Below are 19,821 nucleotides of genomic sequence, written 5' to 3'. Positions count from 1 at the left end.
GGCTCGGTACTGGTGTCTGGAATGGGTGCTGCCCAGTGGGTAAGTGCCACACACCTTTCCAATGCCACTGAATAGGAGTGCCTGAATATGATCTGGAATGGGGGGAAAGCTCCACGGATTTCAAAAAGGCCACTGGACAGGTGTAGGCCCCCAGTGACCTCCTGGGGAATCACTTGATGGTATCTTGTGACCAGATCCCAGGAAGGGTCGACATGTCTGGAGACGGGGTAGTGAGAGTGGCTCCCAAGACAGGAAATGTAGTACCAATCTCTGATTCAGAAGACAATGACGCTCTTTTCACTGACCACGGAGATGTCATTGCAGACGGTGCCAGCAATCAGTGCAGAGGCCAAAGAGAAATGAGCATTGCAGGTTTTCCTTTCGATGGTACCAAAGGGCGAGATGTCAGGAGTATGTGAAGTTTGCATGGTACTGAGCGCTGTAGCAATCCTGCTGGTTCTCCTGCGTTTGCTGGCACCAACAGGGTCAGGAGGTCCCTGGCGGCTGCAAATGCCTCTGGCATGGTCGGTACCAAGAAAGTATCCATACGGTGCATACCACCAATGTGGAAGGAACTCCTTCTGGCTCTGGAATCAATGGTGTCAGTGATGCAGTCTTCTGTGGTACCAATGCAGAGGAGTGCTTAGACTTAGATTGCACTCTATTCTTATTCCATGCCTAAGCAGATTTCAGAGCCTTTTAGCAGTCTGCTTCTTATGCCTCTCAAGCACTGGGATGGCGAACAGTGTTGGGACTCGAGCACAGTAGGACCAACCTGGTTCAGATGGAGGTCTCAAGGCTGCCTTCATAGTAAAAACTATAGCCTGGCTTCACAAACTTTCTTTGTGCAAGGCTTAAAGTCCCTGCAAATTTGGCAATGTTCCCCAATAAGAGTTTCCCCAAGGCACTTAAAGCAATCTGAGTGCAGGTCGCTCACGGGAATAGCCTTATTTCAGGAAACACAGGGCTTGAAGCCTGGTGACCAAGGCATCCCTTGGCATTGGGAATCAACTGAAACCTTCAGATGGGGTAAAATCCTAATTGAACAAACATGAAACTACAATAAAATTCAGTAGTCTGTGTTCTCTTGTGAGTACTTGGAAAAGCAGGAAGAGCTGTTCCAGCGGCTATCACAGGAGGTAAGGAGGAACAGAGAGCTCGGGGTCGGCTAGACCCTTTATATTGGTGCCAGCGGTTCGAGCCACTCAGATGGGTATCATTGAGGGGAAAATTTCCGGTGGAATACACACGTAAAATCACTCGAAGAACAATTTAAAAAACTTCTGGGAAGTATAATCATAGCCCTAAATGTATTTAACAAGCATACAATTAACTGAAATAGAAATATTACAATGATGATGATACACTAAAATCCAGATACTTTGAATGTCATGTAAAATTTGTTTTATTCCTTTTGAGTTACATTTCAGGCAATATACAGACAATGAATGAAAATGTCAACCTTAACTTTATATAGTTCTGTAAAAGATAGGTTTGCCTAATTTTAAGTAGCAAGGTAATCAATTACGATTTGAGTACTTACTTTTAACAAAGGATGGATTTTTTCTACTGGGAGAGATAATGGATTTCTTCGTTTCCTCTTTTCAATAGCAGACTGGGCATCAGCTATTGCCCACTTATCAATAGGATGGGGAAAACTTTTTTGAACACGATCCTTAGGAAACAAAACAAACGCTAAGGGCTTAATGAATAATCTGAATGTATTCAGCAAGTAGTATACTTGTTCAGACAGATACTTCACTGTTACAGATTAAAAGCAATTCCTTAAAAGGAATAATTTATTTTGATGCAACCGTGTTTTAATATACAGATAGAAACTAAAGTTATACCAAAAACTATATAGAGATACATACCCTAAATGTTGTACACTAAATATGTATTGCATACAAAAAACTACAAAGAACATTAAGGTTGTGAAGTTAAGCACTCAATTAGGAAACACTTTCAGGTGTGTTGTGAACTTTATTAATGTTTGTGAAGCACTCAGATGCCACAGAGATGAGTGTTATAGAAAAGGCCACAAGGAAATTAATAATTCTGTCTTCAGAGCAGGGATTGAATAGTGTGCGGTGACTAAGACATAGAGCCACACATTGCATAATAAATAAAATACAGAGTAGCTGTTCTTTCAGTGAGCACAGTCCATCCTGTGCACTGAGTAAGGCAGGGATCCTGTGGAAAAAAATAGTCTGATCAAATAACTAAAGACCATCATTGTACATACACAAGTAGGGAGCCAAATTAAGATTCATGGGCAAGCTTAATTCTGGTGTTTCCAAACTGCTGAGTGGTTGACTTTGCAATCTTAATGTCCCATTAATGTCGTTTTTTTATGTATAATTTCCTAGGTTTTTTAAAAAAGCAAACTAAAAACCAGCGGAGATACCCCCCCCCCCCCCCAAAAAAGCAAATACCGTACAGTACTGTGTTAAACTAATAAATACATTAAGGGAAAGTTTAAGAAAAAAGATTTGACAAGATAAGGAAACTGTTTGTGTTTGTTTCATTTCAATTAAAATAGTTAAAGGCTGCATTTTTTCCTGAATAGTAAAGTTTCAAAACTGTATTAAGTCAATGTTCAGTTGTAAAATTTTGAAAGAACAACATAACTCTGAACAAAACATTATGGAACATTTCAGAGTTACGAACAACCTTAATTCCCGAGGTGTTTGTAACTCTGAGGGTCTACTGTACTCCTCATTAGAGCGAGGCTGTAAGCGCGAAAGCTTCTCTCTCTCACTGACAAAAGTTGGTCCAATAAAAGATACTGCCTCACCGACCATGTCTCTCTAATATCCTGGGACCAACACAGTTACAACAACTCTGCATACATGTATTTCTCATGACATTTTAAAGTGCTAATTAGACTATTCATCCACAGCATCCCAAATTAAAGCTGCAAAATACAAAAAAGATAAATATTTTCTGTACCTCTACATCCAGAAAGCTTCTTGGCTGGGCTTGGCACAGCATATTCAACAACTGCAGAATTAACTCCTCAACATATTGTAAAGCATCTTCAGCTGAGGAAAGTTTAGGATGGACCTGCACCTGAACCTACATTGAACAGAAAATTGATTTAAACCTTGCACACTTTCCCCCCGAGTCCATGCTTTATTTCCACGGAAGTTAACTTACAGGTAAAAGAATTTCAGGAGCAATAGACCACAGACTTAAAAACTAAGAGAGCCAGAATTTTATGTGGCCTAAATCAGCATAGCTCACAGTGTGGCCTAAATCAGCATAGCTCACAGATTGAAGTCAAAGGAACCATACCAATTTGTGCCAAATCTAACCCACAGTACTGAAGTGAACACATTTTGAAATACACAACATTTGATGCTGACTTAGTTCTACTGCAATGTCTACAGGATATTGTCTAATAATGAGTGGGCTGTGAAGCAGCTACGCATATATATTTAAAAAAAATAAACATTGCATATTTTTCCCTTTCCCTCCCTTCATCTATTGCTTGCAGACTGAACTCTTTAGGCTGGAATAGTATGTGTGTACTATGTTTAATGCAATGTGAGCAACTATAATGCAAAAATTAAAATAATTTTTGAGGTACAGCACTATATTTAAATAGTTCCACCTTTTTAGGAAAATTTAACAGTCTTAAAGCTTTAAATTTAAATCAATTTGCCTAAAGAGTTTGGCTTTCACCAAAAGTAAGTTTCCTTTAGTGTTGTTTGAAGGAAGTTAAACTACCGTAAGTGCCAGTTGCACTGTTTTGAATACTTGATTATTCTGAACCAATCTCCAAAATAAAAATATTTACAATACATTACTTCATCGGATCTGCACTCAATAATGCTTCAAATTTTACAAATGTTAATGTTACACACTAAAGGTAAAATTTAGATTTGCTGTTATAGCTGGGAATAAATTCCCAATGACGTAAATATAGTGAAGATGCACCTTCGCCCCCTCCCCCCAATACCTGTTAAATTACAGATGTAAATTTTCTGAAATACCGGTTTAGTAATTAAAAAGTACTACCTGAAACAGGACTGCAGTGTAATGGCTTCTTCCTACCCCTGCAGCTAACAAATAGCTTGGTTTTAACAGTTTAGGTACACACGAAGTTCAAAGTCTTAGGCTATGTCTACACTGCCACTTTCAGTACTAAAATTTTAGTTATTCAGGGGTGTGAAAACACACATCGCTGAGCGACAAAAGTTTTAGCGTTGAAAAGCGCCAGTATAGACAGCGCTTTATCACTGGGAGCCGCGCTCCTGGCTATAAAGCTACCACTGCTCCTTCAGGGTGGGGTTTTTGTTTGTTTTTTATTGCCAGGAGAGCTTTCCCCCAGTGATAAAGCATGTCTACACTGCCCACGTCACAGCGCTGCTGCAGCCATGCTCTAACGTGGGCAGTGTAGACCTACCCTTAGAAGTAATATTTTAAAAACACCCAAGAATGTTGTTCTTCGAAGTATTCACCACAACTGTTTAAGTATTTGTGCCAAAGGAAGCTGATAGGTAACAACCTTCATAGTCATTCCAAGTAGCAAAACCACCAAATTTACTATCCCGCCACCACACTCCAAAACCCTCCATCAGTCACCCCAATCCCCTGAAATACCTTCCCTAAATCATAAACCGTCATTCTATCCAATCGGAATATCAGCTCAACATGCCAACATTCAGTAAATGATTAATTATGGAGGCATCATTAGTAGCTCCACAGTTAAGGCTGCATTCGTATTTGCACTTACAGCAGGAATTAAATCTTATGAGAAAAAAAGCATCAAACGTGCATGCATCATTCTGCCTCAGAAGCAGAAACCTAGTGGGCCTGCTGAAGCACTCCATGGGGCTTCATGTTTGAGGACTGTTCCTTGTTATATATCCTGCCTTTGTATTTGTGCAGTTTGCTAAAACTTTAATGAGAGGGTGGGTTTAGTTTGACAAATTATGTCCACACTTTGTGGGTCTAAAAGCATCTCTAGTAGTCACTGCTTTTTACCTTAAAATCCCTGGGAAATCATGAAAAACAAATCTCTGTGCAAACTGACTGACCAGAGCATTTATTCTGGATCTGAAGCAAATTTGATTTTTGCCAGCACCTCATTCTAACCAGCTTGTATGATATGGTTTTGGTGGCGTTTGTGAAACAGCAGGAAAACTACTAGCCTATCAGGCAAAAATCCAGGACAGCTCAGTTTACTGCACACTGAGATTACCATAATATCATATGTTAGCATTTGCATTACATAAAACCTAAACCTTCCAACTGGGATTAGAGCACCACCATAGTAGCTGCTGTACAAACTGAGTAGGACAGTTTCTGTCCTAAAGAGAGCAATCTAATTTAGGATGCAACGGTGGATAAACCAAAAGTATAGGTTTAGCGAGGGAAAATAAGAAAAGCAGCAATAAGAATATGCATTAACACAGGCTGGCACATGATTTCAAGACTTGTTAAACAGTAAGCCTTGCATGACCTTCTCATAAACGAACTAGGGAAATGCAACCTAGATGAAGCTACTATAAGGTGGGTGCAAAACTGGTTGGAAAACCATTCCCAGAGAGTAGTTATCAGTGTTTCACAATCATGCTGGAAGGATGTAACAAGAGGGATCCCGCAGGGATCAGTTCTAGGTCCAGTTCCATTCAATATCTTCATCAATTATTTAGATAATAGCATAGAGAGTACACTTATAAAGTTTGCGGATGATACCAAGCTGCGAGGGGTTGCAGGTGCTGTGGAGGATAAGATCAAAATTCAAAATGGTCTGGACAAACTGGAGAAATGGTCTGAAGTAAATAGGATGAAATTCAATAAGGACAAATGCGAAGTACTCCACTTAGGCAGGAACAATCAGTTGCACACATACAAAATGGGAAATGACTGCCTAGGAAGGAGTGCTGCAGAAAGGGATCTGGGGGTCATAGTGGACCACAAGCTAAATGAGTCAACAGTGTAACGCTGTTGCAAAAAAAAGCAAACATCGTTCTGGGATATATTAGCAGGAGTATTGTAAGCAAGACATGAGAAGTAATTCTTCCACTCTACTCTGCACTGATTAGGCCTCAGCTGGAGTATTGTGTTCAATTCTGGGCACGACATTTTAGGAAGGATGTGGACAAACTGGAGAGAATCCAGAGAATAGACACAAAAATGATTAAAGGTCTAGATAACACCTATGAGGGAAGATTGAAAAAACTGGGTTTGTTTAGTCTGGAAAAGAGAAGACTGAGGGAGGACATAACAGTTTTCAAGTACATTACAAGGAGGAGGGAGAAAAACTGCTTTTTCTTAACCTCTGAGGATAGGACAAGCAGCAAAGGCCTTAAATTGCAGCAAGGGAGGTTTAGGTTGGACATTAGGAAAAACTTCCTAACTGTCAGGGTGGTTGAGCACTGGAATAAACTGCGCAGGGAGGTTGTGAAAACTCCATCATTGGAGATTTTTAAGAATAGGTTGGACAAACACCTGTCAGGGATGGTCTAGATCAGAGGTTCTCAAACTGTGGTCTGCAGACATTCAGATGGTCCGCGGATAGTTCCCTCTAAGGTTCGCGCCTGGGCAGCCTCACACGAGAGAATGAAGGGCCACCCACCTAACTAGTGGAGCCGCACAGTCGTGGCTCCACTAATTAGGTGCCTGGACCCTGGAGAAGACACACACGTAAGGTGAAGTGTTGGCCTTGGGGTGAGGGGACAATGGGGTAAGAAAAGGGGGTGGGGGGAATTTGGGATGTGTAGGGCTGAGGCGGTCAGAGAAAAAGGCGACTTTCCCCAGCTCCAGGGCTGTGGCTGCCGGGGAGAGACAGCCCTCCTTCCCAGCCTCAGCTCTGTGGCTGTTGTGGTGTGGGAGAAACCTCCCTCCTTCCCAGCTCCAGCTTGGGGGCTGCCATAGCTGGGGAGAGAGGACACATCCATCACATTAGAAAGGCAAGACTACAGACGCTCCCCGACTTATGCAATCATTCTGTCCCGGAAAGCCTTGTGTAACTTGGATTTTGCGTAAATTGGAAACGTATACCCGTACGTTACACAAAAATTTCCGTGACTCGCAAATCCTATTTCTGGTTTACAGAGCTTTTCCCGTAAATGAGAATTTGCGTAAGTTGGGTCTTGCGTAACCCAGGGAGTATCTGTACGTATATTAAAATGAGTCGTGTGTTTTTATTTGTAGAACAAAAAACAAACAAACAAAAAGTTTTTTTTATATAGTGCTTTTATCCAAAGCGCTTTACAATAGTTAACTAACGGTACAAACATTTAGAAAGATCAATAAGTGGTCTGCCAAGACCTCAACAATTTTCAAGTGGTCCGTGAAAAAAGAAGTTTGAGAACCACTGGTCTAGATAATACTTAGTACTGCCATGAATGTAGGGGACCGGACTAGATGACCTCTCAGGTTCCCTTCCAGTCCTATTATTCTTTGATTCTATAAAAACAGGTTAATAAAACAAGTAAATGATTCCCAACCTTTCCACGTGACCCCGTGTTACAATAAAAGGGGTGCTCATGACTCCCCCACAGGCCCCATTTGCAGGCCCAGGTGACGAACCCATGCAATCACAGAATCACAGGGTTAAAAGGGACCACAAAAGTTTTCTAGTTTAACCCCTTGGCAAGATGCAGGATTTGTTGTGTAAACCATCCAAGACAGATGGCTATGCACCCTCCTTTTGAAAACCTCCAGTGAAGAAGCTTCCACAACCTCCCAAGACAGTCTGCTCCATCGTCCTACTGTTCTTACAGTTCAGAAGTTTTTCCTGAAATTTAATCTAAATCTGCTAAACTGTAGTTTGAACCCATTGTCTTTTGTCCTGCCCTCAGTGGCAAAAGAGAACAACTTTTCTCCATCTTTTTTATGGCAGCCTTTCAAGTATCTGAAGACCACCATCAAATCCCACCTTAATCTCCTCTTCTCCAAACTAAACATACCCAGTTCCTTCAGCCTTTGCTCATATGGCTTGCATTCCATCCCTTTGATCATCTGTGTCGCTTGAGTCTGGATCTGTTCCAGTTTCTCTACATTCTTTCTGTCATTAGTGACCAAAATTGGACACAGTACTCCAGCTGAGGCCTAACCAGCACTGAGGAGAGTGATACTATCACCTTTAGTGACTTGCATGCTATGCTTCTGTTAATGCAACCTAAAATTGCATTTGCTTTTTTTGCAACAGCATTGCACTGCTGACTCATGTTGAGGTTGTGATCTACAATTCCCATATCCTTTTCATCATTGCTGCTGCCAAGCCAGTTTCCCCCCATTCTGTATTTGTGCATTTGGTTTTTCTTAGGTGTAGTACTTTACATTTGTCTTGCTGAATTTCATTTAGTTATCTATAGCCCAGTTCTCCAATTTATCAAGATCCTTCTGAATTTTAGCTCTATCCTCCAAAGCATTGGCAACCCCTACCCCCAGCTTTTTGTCATCTGCTGATAACTTGACCAGCGTGCTCTCTATACCTACATCCAGGTCATTAATGAAGACAAACACCGGATCCAGAACAGATCCCTATGGCACTCTATTAGAGACCTCCCTCCAATCTGACATTATTCCATTAATAGTTACTCTATCAACATGGAATTTCATCTGCCCCTTTCTTGCCCAGTCACAAAACTGGGTGACTGGTCAAGAAAATGGCAGATGAAATTCAATGTTGATAAATGCAAAGTAATGCGCACTGGAAAACATAAACCCAACTATACATATAGAATGATGGGGTCTAAATTAGCTGTTACCACTCTCTGAAAACACTCACTCAATGTGCAACGACAGTCAAAAAAGCTAACAGAATATTGGACATCATTAAGAAAGGGATAGATAGACAGAAAATATCATATTGCCTCTATATAAGTCCATGTGGTACACCCACATCTTGAATATTGCGTGCAGACAGTCGCCCCATCTCAAAAAAAAAAAATTGGAATGGGTTCAGAAAAGGGAAACAAAAATGATTAGGGGGATGGAATGGCTGCCATATGAGGAGAGATTAATAAGACTGGGACTTTTCAGCTTGGAAAAGAGACTACTAAAAGGCGATTTCATAGAGGTCTATAAAATCATGACTGGGGTGGAGAAAACAAATAAGGAAGTGTTACTTACTCCTTCTCATAACACAAGAGCTAGGGGTCATCAAATGAAATTAACAGGCAGCCAGTTTAAAACAAAAGGAAGTATTTTTTCATACAATGCACAGTCAACCTGAGGAACTCCTTGCCAGAGGATGTTGTGAAGGCCAAAACTATAACAGGGTTCAAAAAAGAACTAGATAAGTTCATGAGGATAGGTTCATCAATGGCTATTAGCCAGGGTGGGCGGGGAGGTGTCCCTAGCCCCTGTTTGCCAGAAGCTGGGAATAGGTGACAGGGAATGGATCACTTGACAATTACTGGTTCTGTTCATTCCCTCTGGGGCACCTGGCATTGGCCACTGTCAGAAGACCGGACACTGGGCTAGATGGACCTTTGGTCTGGCCCAGCATTGCCATTTGTACGTTCACGGTTGTTTAACCAACTGTGTATCCACTTAATGGTAGTTCTGTCAAGCCTGCATTTCTCCAGCTTACTTATCAGAATGTCATGTGGGACTGTGTCAAAAGCCTTGCTGAAGTCCAGGTATATTATGTCCACCGCAATTCCCCGTCGCCACCAAATCAGTTACCCTGTCAAAGAAGGAAATCAAGTTTGTTTGGAATGATTTGTTCTTGGCTGCTAGCGGTTACCCCTTCATCCTCCAGGTATTGACAAATTGAATGTTTTATACCTTGCTCTAGTAGCTTCCCAGGTATCAAAGTCAGGCTGACTGGTCTATAATTCCCCAGCTCCTCCTTTCCCTGCTTTTTAAAGATGGGCACTATGTTAGCCCTTCTCCGGTCTTCCGGGACCTCTCCTGTAATCCATGAGTTTGTAAATATTATTGCCAGTGGCTCAGATTTCTTCAGCTAAATTCCTTCAGTACCCTTGGGTGAATAGCATTCAGGCCCACTAATTTGAATTCATTCAGATTAGTCTTTACTTATCCCAATCTGAATCCCTTCCCCTTTATTGTCTATGGCAACTTCACTAGTTGCCTGGTCACACTATTTTTTGAGAGACGACTGAAGCAAAAGTTGGTATACAGGAGCTCTGCCTTCCTATCATCTTCTGTTGCCAATTGACCTTCTCCATTGAGCAGTGGACTCACACCATCATTGATCTTTCTTTTTTTGTCTGACATTTGAAGAACCCCATCCTGTTGTCTCAAACATTTCTTGCCAGCTGTAACTCATTTCTTGCTTTAGCTTTTCTGATTGTGTCCCTACATGCTCGCACTATTCCCATGTAGACCTCCTTGGTCACATGCCCCTCCTATTTTGTATCCCTTCTTTTGCTTTTTAGAGAGCTAAAAAGCTCCTGGTGCAACCACACTGGCCTCCTGTGGTTCTTCTCATCTTTCCTGTGCATCAGAATAGCTTGATGTTGGGACTCTAGAATTCTATCTTTTAAGAAATGCCAGACCCCTTGACTCCTCTTCTTCCTAATTGGTCTTTCCATGGGACCTTGCTTACAATTTCTCTGAGTTGAAATCTGCCTTTCTGAAGTCCAGTATCCTTGTTTTTGCTGTTCTCATGTCCTCCATTCCATGGGATCTTGAATTTTACCAGATCATGATCACTTCCTCCCAAATTCCCAATCACCTTCACATTCTCAAGTAATTCACCCCTGTTGATCAAAACCAGATCCAAAATGGATGACCCCCTACTTGCTTCCTCAATTTTCTGAATCAGAAAGCTGACCCCCCCCCACACATACTAATAAATACATGAACTCAGAAGATGAAGTTAATGTTCAGTTTACTGAGCTCATATATATAGCCAAACATCACAGTCCAGTACCAAAGATCACTATTTATCTGAACATTTGACTCCACCCTGAAATGACGAGAACTTGTTTGTTCTGAAATGCTTACCTGGATGAGATAAGGGAGACTATTAAAACAGCTGCTTAAATCTTTTACAAAGGCTTCAGAGAGTGCTAAACTAGTCACTGAAGTTTCACATCCATTTTAGAAGTTTTAAAACTACAAATCCCTTTCCTGCTCGGTTGCTCACCTTTCACTCCCATCTTGTGAAATTACCACTTTACTAGTTCTTTAATCATAGCCTTCAAGGCAGACAAGCCCTAGAGTTCTAATGCAAGATACAGATGGGGTGAGCTGAGCTCTTACTGAAAAAAAAATTCACACTTTGTTTTAGAATAAATCTACTCACAAGAGTGTTATATGCAGTAGAAAAGTGAACAGGTATTTTGTGGTGTCTGGCTACAAATCTGGGAGTACAACTTGGTGCATACATTTGAGGTGGAAAAATTTATGGTTATGGCAGTCATGTTATTGATGTATATAGCAGTGAGGTAGCGCAGAGGCATGTGATTGTTGTTAGAAGTATCAGTAAGCTTCAAATTACAGAATTATATCATATAAGTGACCATTTCTACACCGATAAGAGAAAGCCGAATGGACATTCTTGACTAGGCAGATAACTTGTCAAAATGAGTATTCTTTCATCTCTTTTTATTACTTTAAATCATAAATTACAATACATACATTAAAGCGGCAAAGAGTCCTGTGACACCTTATAGGCTAACAGACGTATTGGAGCATAAGCTCTTGTGTATACATACATAATACATTGATAAACGTAAGACAGAGTAAACATGGCAACAGACAAAAGAACAAGGGTTGTTTGGCTTCACCATACCTAAAAGCTTATTCCTAGACATGCCAACTTTAAATATTTATAGGCTAGTCACAAAATAGTTCAAATAAAGACTGAACTGATACGTTGAGTATTCAGTACTTAGAAGAATTGAAAGAACGTTCTGCTAGGGACAGGTGGGCAACAGGATGGTGTGCTATTTTCCCAAAGCCAAGGTGTGAGGTCTTACTAAGATTGGATAGGCTTCTGAAGTCAACAGATAAAGATCTATTGGTGATGGTTCATATCTGCACTAATGATATTGCATTGCAGGATATTTTACAGATAATAGATGACTTCCGGGAACTCTGAAGAATGCTTAAAAAGAATGTCAATGCTATCTTCTCAGAGATCCTTCCTGTCCCATGAGAGAAGGAAGACAGAAGGCAGAAGATTCTGGAGGTGAACTGCTGGTTAGGTAAGTGCTGCAGGTATGTTTTGTGGAACATCGGTCCATTTTCTATGGTGGGAGGGACCCATATAGTTTGGATGGCCTCCGGATCAGTAGAAGTTGAACCAACGTCCTCAGGAGCAGGCTGGCCAGAGTACTCAGGAGAGCTTTTAATAACAGATATGAGCACTTATTTGTGAGCACAAAATCGAGTTGCTAAGAATAATCAAGGAGGCAAAGGACATGAAGAGAAGTTACTTAAATTACCTATCCACCAGTGCTATTTTGAAGGAAAAAAAAAAAAAGATGTTCATAAACAACAACCACAGAGCTGCTGAAAGCCGTTGAGGAACATCTGGTAAACGCAATGCACAAGCTACTCAACAAGATTTACAGACAAGAGAGATAACAGCATCTACCCATAAAAAGGAGATAAGAGCAAGTGCAAGAACTACAGAGAAATTGGTTTATTGAGTGTGCCAGGGAAAGCATTCACCAAGATACTGAAGAGGAAAATAAAGAGGTACTTGCAGAGGGATAGGCGGAATTTAAACCATGAGGAAGTACAACAGGTTAGCTATTTGTGAAAAGAACATAACCAAACCTGTTACAACAACTTTATAGACTTCAAACTGCCTCTTTATAGCATTTGGCAGAAAGGGTTATGGCAAATTTTAAAAATGTAATGGCATCCCTTGGAAATTGATCAAGCTGACAGAAAACATCTACAGAAAGTCTATGAGCGTGGTGAGAGTGACATGAAGCTGAGGGAATGGTTTTAGGATGACCATAGAAGTGAGACAAGGATACATATTATTGCCAGATTTGTTCAACTAGGTATTGGAAGCTGTAGCACAGAGAAATGAATGGTAAATGGCTGTAGCACAGACAACTGAAACAAGACAAGTCATGGTATGTGAGAGGACAGTGCATAACTTTCGAGTCACAGATGGTATTGATTTCTATGGCACCGACCAAGTTGGATCTACAGAGAATACTGGACAAGGTAGACCGGAAAAGCAGAAAATTCAGACTGAAGATCAGCACGGGGAAGACAAAAATGAAGGCAACTGGAAGGCAAGCAGAGAAGACATTGGATAGACATGGTGAAGAATGACATCAAACCAGAAGGTTTAAAGACGAACGGCATGAAGCTGATACAAGATAGAAAGTGGTAGAAAGACTTCAATCGGCCCCATCAATGCTGCTGAGCTGACCGATGGGATTAAACAAAACCCCACACAGACAGCAATGTTAGGAGCCTGAGTAACGAACAAGGAATTGTAATTGCTCATTTCTTAACATAAATTTGATCTAGTTGGTATTACTGAACCCTGGTAGATGATTTGCACCAAGCTTTCCCAACTGATGAGATATAAGAGCTTCCCTTGGAGAACTGAAGTCCAAGATCTGCCTCACCAGGTATTCTTCTGACCCCTGAACCATAACGGAGGGGGAGATGGCCATATCTATCCAGGAAAGAAGCTGATGTACCTTTTCCAGCAGAGAAACATGGAACACGGGGTGCATCTTGATCTATTCAGTAGCAAAAGTTTGAAGGCCACCAGGTTAATCAGCTGGATGATCTGAAATGGTCTGAGATATCGGTAGTCACGTTTCCTTGAGGGCCAGGCTGTGTCCATGCATTGCATCGAGCCATACCTTACCACCGACTGTGATGTGAGGGGTGTCTTGCCAAAGGAGGTCAGTGTATCTTTTGTAATCCCTCTTGGCTGATTCTAGGTGGGTTTTCATTTCTTAATGGACATGGTGCAGGTGCTTACACAGGTTAGAGGCTAAAGGAATGTGGGAAGCTGGCAAGTGGACAGGTAAAAATAAGGGTGGAAGCCGTAGTTGGCATAAAAAGGACTTTGGCAGATTGATATAAAGCAACTAACATACTGCTAAAAATTTGGTTCACTTGCTCCATCTGTCCATCAGTCTCAAGGTGATAGGTAGAGGAAACTCACAGATTAACATCTAAGATCTTAAATAATTCCTGCAAAAAAAAAAAAAAAAAAAAAAATGAACTGCAGCCCTTAGTCAAACAATGTCAGATGGTAAATCATGAAGCTTTAAGATATGTTTAATCATATCTGTCGCCTCTGTAGTAGGAATTTTCCAGCAACATATGAAATGAGACATCTTTGTGAGAAGGTTGATGATAATTAGTATGGCCGGGTGGCTCTAGGAAGTCAGTGAGAAAGTCCGTAGAAATAGATAACCAGGATTGGGATGCAGTGGACAATGGAACCAAAGCGCCCAGAGCAAGAGGTGGGATGCAGAGACAGAAAAAGACTTGCAGCTGGGGATGGCAACAGTCCACAACTGTTAAAAATGCATGTTGGCAGAAGAGGGGTCTGTTTGAGGAATCGAATTCTGTAATTGCATCCAGCTGAGGTAGGACATGGTCGTTTCCTGGATCTGCACAGGCCTGGATTTGATGGAGCATTTAGTGGCAAAGTGGACTCACCCACCACAGTACAGGGAAAGGCTGCTGAATTGCCAGTACGCCATCTGCCACTCAGTGAGGTGTCTTTGCATTGCGTCAATCTGCACAGGTTCTGGCGCCAGGGGCTGCCTGTGGAGGGAGATGGGGATGGGACTGGGCTAGACTGGGACTGGACAGTCAATTGTCAAGCCATATATATAATTTAATGTCTGAGCTCAGCACAGCGTTTGTGGGAGTCCACCTAGCCCAACTAATCATTTATGTTATCGTCTAGTCCCTGGTGGAAGTGACAGGGCTGTGCTGTTTTGTTCCACTCTACATCAGTGACCAGATGTTAAAAGCAGGCAACATATGCTGAGCCAGACCAATGGCCTTGTTTAAAAAAACTGCAGGTGGCTTCAGCGATACAAGTACGGTTCAGGTAATCTAATCTGCGTGAAAAGGGACAAATGAACATGTCAAAATGGCCAAGGACCGGGCTTGCCTGTTCTAGGAGAAGTGATATCCAGTGTGAAGTGTCGTCAGTTAGGCTATATCTACACTAGCACTTTTGTCAGTAAAACTTTTGTTGGTCACGGGTGTGAAAAAACACACTCGTAACCGACATAAGTTTCACTGATAAAAGCGCTGGTGTAAACAGCACTATATTGGCTGGAGACACTCTCCCACTGACATACCTACCTCCACTCATTGGGGGTTGTTTAATTATGCTGACAGGAGAGCCTTCTCCTGTTGGCACACAGCAGCTACACGGGAGACCTTACAGCGGTGCAGCTACAGCAATACAGCTGTGCCTCCATAAGGTCTGTAGTGTAGACGTAGCCTTAGTAATCTGATAAACCTCTCTGGCAGCAGGACCTTTGGGGCTCGTTTTATGGATACTGCGGCTAGATTCACTGGAAATGCTGAGGCTGCCACGATCTGTAAATGGACAGAGGCATTCTTAAATTGCAGCTGCGCAACTTGGCTTTGAAGGCACTGAACTAACTTCAACCTCTCAGTAATGGATGTTCTGGGGGTTTCCACCGTGGCTGCCGGACTAAGCAAAAAGAGGGAAGTCTGCTCAAACTGTCAGAATTGCAGGGCAGATGGATGAGGCAGGAGAAGATACTGGCTCACATGGAAACAGGCAGAGGCTGGAGCAGAAGCAAGGCCCAGCTGGACCAAGAACAGGCTGAAGCTGGAGCAGAAGCGCAGGGGCAGTCTGTCAGAACTACTAAGCAATGGGAGTGCTCCTGACCAGGTAATGACTGGATGCTACTCAGCAGACTAGAGAAACTACTTCCCAAGGCAGGTATATAGGGTCCTAACGGATCACCTGGGTCCTCGCTTGTGCATTGGCTGAACCCTGATTGGATGGAGTGGGACCTATCACAAGACCTGCAGGTAATTGCCTCTGATGACTCACCTCTGGCTCAGGGATGGCTTAAGCAGGCTCAGCAGTGACTCATCACACAGCCAGAATGCTTGTAGCAGAGCTCTGGAAGAACACACCTCCACTGTCCCCCACAGCACTGAATTATAAAATTGTGGAAATAGTTGTAATGGAAAGATTGACATCTCTGCTGAAGGAGCAAATGAAAAATATTTAGAAATTTGGCTTCCTTTCATCATTTACTTGGATACAGAACAAATCTCCTGATGCCAAAGTAAAGAATCCACATTTCTGAATATCAATTTATTTTCAATAATGACGGGAAGGAGTGGCTTTTGGATCTGTGTCAAACCACAGAAGTAGATGTTAGCCTACCTGAAATAGAAAGATTGGACTATACATTCAAGATTGAAAATGCTAAAGATGCAGAACTGGAAAATGACGACACTTTGCAAATGCAATTTGTATGATGGTTTATTTGTGGAAACGTTATGGGCAGGGGAGATGACAGAATAGGAACTTTCTGTACTGTATTTATATTAGAATTTTAATAAGAAATTTCCCTGAGATAACAAGAGATTGTTTGTGAGCAAGACTTCCCCCAAAGGCTATAGAACTACTGATAGCGTTCACTTGCTCATTACCTGCAGGTCTAAAAGCAACGTAGTGAAACAGGCCATGGTGAATTGCACAGCTAGTTGAATGAAGTGAACAGTTATCCCTCCTGGTAAAAAAACAAACAAACAAACCTTGACACTATACACAAACCCATATACACTGAATTGTTATCTATTCCTCGATACTTTGTGATCCAGCCCAAGTTTTGCTATCTTCAAATTACACCAAGTATCTGTATTTTTTCCAATCACCAACTTCAGCAACTCTGTGTGGCTATGAAAGACTAACAGAGATGCAGATTTAGTTAATCCAGGGGGTGGTTTTACACAACATCTGGTAACAAGTTGTTACCAAGTGGGAGGTTTACAGCAAGAATTGGAAGGAGGGGGGGCAGCTACTCAATTTTATCTTCCACCATCTGCAGAGGTGACAGGAGTCCAGAACAACTGTGCCACAGAAGTTAATATAAGGAATTATCTATATAGGTAATGTAGTAGAGATGGGAAACTAATGACATCCAGTGTTGCTGTGAACAACAAGTCAAGCAATGGATTGGAGTGAAACCATTTGAAATGAAGTCAGTTAAAAAGATGTGTTAAAATAGTTTCATAGGCAGGCATAGCATGAGTGCCCCAGCCAATTTGCATAGTTTTACAATCACTTTTGAAGAAGTTTTTTTTCCCCCCATTACCGTTTAAAAGACCTAGACACAGGAAGCTGACAATAGAGGAGTTACTGTACCTCCGGAAGCATTCTGTGTATGGTTACTTTCATTATAGTAAATTGTAAATAACGAAAAATATTTTTCCCTCAGCTCCGTCAACTTAGGTAAAATAATTTCAAACAAGCGACTGATTGATGATGTCTAGCTACATCCTTAGTGTCTGTTTCGAAGCAGCAATAACAGATTTCGATCATCCCCCAGTCACCTAAGAGATCTCATGTTCCAGTTTATCTTCAACCTCAGGTTTCAGAGTAACAGCCGTGTTAGTCTGTATTCGCAAAAAGAAAAGGAGTACTTGTGGCACCTTACGTTCCATCGGATGCATCCGATGAAGTGAGCTGTAGCTCACGAAAACTTATGCTCAAATAAATTGGTTAGTCTCTAAGGTGCCACAAGTACTCTCTTCAACCTCAGACTCAGCTTCTGTCTGTATTCTTATCTTGCTGCCCTTGCAGCCTTAGCTTCTCAAACCCCACGTTGGCTCCTGTTCCTTGCTTTCTTATCTTGGAGGAGTGCTAGCAATATTTTGTCCTTTGTCAGTATCTTCCTTGAGCTATTGGAGGGCTTTGTGTTCCTCTGCTTTTGCTCATTCAAAATACCACTGATCAGGCAAGGAAGCATCTCAGAGTACACATCAACATCTTCCTTATTCAGTGCATTGCAGTCTACATCTGTCTTATTGGACTCTGTATCTGTTCTAGTGGAGAATCGGAAGAAACAAGTTAAGGTCACATTATCATTTGAACTGTGGACATGGAAGTTTGGAATGCAGCTGTTCAGTGCAAAGATAGGATATACTGACAATCTATATAGGGTATATTTTTCTAAATCTCACCCGAGTTTGACAAAATACCCTAAAAACTAGGATTTGAGGAATTCTTGAAGTATATTTATCTTAAGGAATTATTTTATTCCTTATTATTTCAAGTGTCCTTGGCAAGGATAAGTATTCCTTGTTACATGCCAACCAAATGTAGCAAGAGGGTAAGGAAAGGCAATTCACAGACATCATAATGATGAATATTCCACTATTGTATGTTGCTTTCCTCACTGGCTGGGAATATTCCACCCAAGAATACACACCTTGCCCTTCCCCTATACCTGGGTACTATCTGTATTGCTATACAGGTCAGAAACCTGGACTCTATTACAGGCAGACTTGGAGCAGCTAGATACATTCCATATGTGCTGTCAGCTCCAAATCCTGAGAATAAAGTGCTCTGACTTTGTGCAAAACATCCAGCTCTCAAAGATCTGGCATTCCTCCAATTGCTCATTATATTCAAAAACCACATTTGCATGCTCTTCTGCTATGTCACCGGGATTGTGAAAAAAACACCTCAGCACATCATACTCAAACTCTCCATCAATGCACAAAGGGGTGCATGCCCTGAACCTACCTGGCACCACCCACAGGATTGCCCCAGAGATTTGTGGATTCACAGGATTGAGTCAGATTGGGGAACTTCACTATGTGATGTTTGGTGTGACGCCATCAACCATGGTCACTCTAACTAGCACAACAATCCTCAAAAGACTACATGTGTTTGATGTTGCTGCTTTCCCCATCATATCAAGGCATGAAACATTTTAATTGGACACAGAAAAAGAATGCTTTCTTGTACATTATATAGTATGTTACTCTTCAAACAGTCCCATTTAAGTCAGACGTGCTAACCAACATGGATATGTAGGCATCCTTCAGTCTCGAGAGACCACAGGTGTGCACCCGAGAAGTAAAGAATTTACTCAGTTGGTTTTAAGACAGATGCGAACATGGCTGAAGAGAATCTCTGTCGTATGTCACATTTAAAGGTGATGTTTTGGACTCTGCCTTCTGCGAGATCTTTTCTCTGCTAAGCTGGACTGCTTCCTCTTGTAACTCTGGAGACCTTTGTTAAGCTCTTGTTTCCAAAGGCTGCAGTCTTGAGTGTGATCTTCCCATTTGTTCAAGTCCATGTCCATTTCTTTGAGGTCTCACTTGCACACATCCTTGAAATGCAATTTTGGGTGTTCTCTGAGTCTTTTTCCAGATGTCAATTTGCCATAGCGGATGCGCCCATCAACATGGGTAAGGATATTAAAATCTGGCGAGGTGACTGGGAAAGGAGTAGGAAAGAGAAAGCTCTCTTCCTTCTAGCAATTAGTTGGTGTCTGCAAGCTTCAGATGTATACAACACCTATTGACAGACAGGATACGTCTATATAGTGTTTTGGAGCCCACGGGAATGAGCCTCTCAGCTCAGGTCAACAGACTCAGGCTAGAGGGGCTCTAAAAATAGATGTGTAGACAGAACTGAAGTTGCAGCATAGCTTCAGAGCCCAAACTCCAGCCCACACTGCAACTTCATAGCTATGTAGACAGTGCTTTTTTTAGAGCACTAGAGCCACTGCCCTCGAGCTGGAGTCTGTCAACATGGGCTGGAAGGCTCCCTCCCACGGGCTCCAAAACACTGTAGATATGCCCAGGGACACGGGAAGGTTCATGAACTGCTAGGATTCAGCGCACTAGACATTGTCTCCAGATCTCCCCAGC

The 19,821-nt window shown here is 41.8% G+C and overlaps 1 protein-coding gene across 3 annotated transcripts in view; it reads right to left on the bottom strand.

The window, feature by feature from the left end:
- SOS1 (SOS Ras/Rac guanine nucleotide exchange factor 1) overlaps positions 1-19,821 on the bottom strand; it is a 93,242-nt gene that overhangs the window by 68,248 nt on the left and 5,173 nt on the right. For 2 of the 3 annotated variants that reach the window (XM_073339808.1, XM_073339809.1), the window contains exons 2-3: positions 2,953-3,078; positions 1,544-1,675 (exon numbers count right to left, since the gene is read on the bottom strand). In XM_073339808.1, the coding sequence (XP_073195909.1) occupies positions 1,544-1,675; positions 2,953-3,078 (258 nt within the window). Of the gene's footprint in view, positions 1-1,543; positions 1,676-2,952; positions 3,079-9,556; positions 9,653-19,821 lie in introns of all 3 variants that reach the window. The other variant, XM_073339811.1, reaches the window with a different exon arrangement.

This window comes from Lepidochelys kempii, chromosome 3 (assembly GCF_965140265.1).
Source record: "Lepidochelys kempii isolate rLepKem1 chromosome 3, rLepKem1.hap2, whole genome shotgun sequence".
NCBI classification, from domain to species: domain Eukaryota; kingdom Metazoa; phylum Chordata; order Testudines; family Cheloniidae; genus Lepidochelys; species Lepidochelys kempii.
This window is presented reverse-complemented; position numbering and strand designations above follow the sequence as displayed.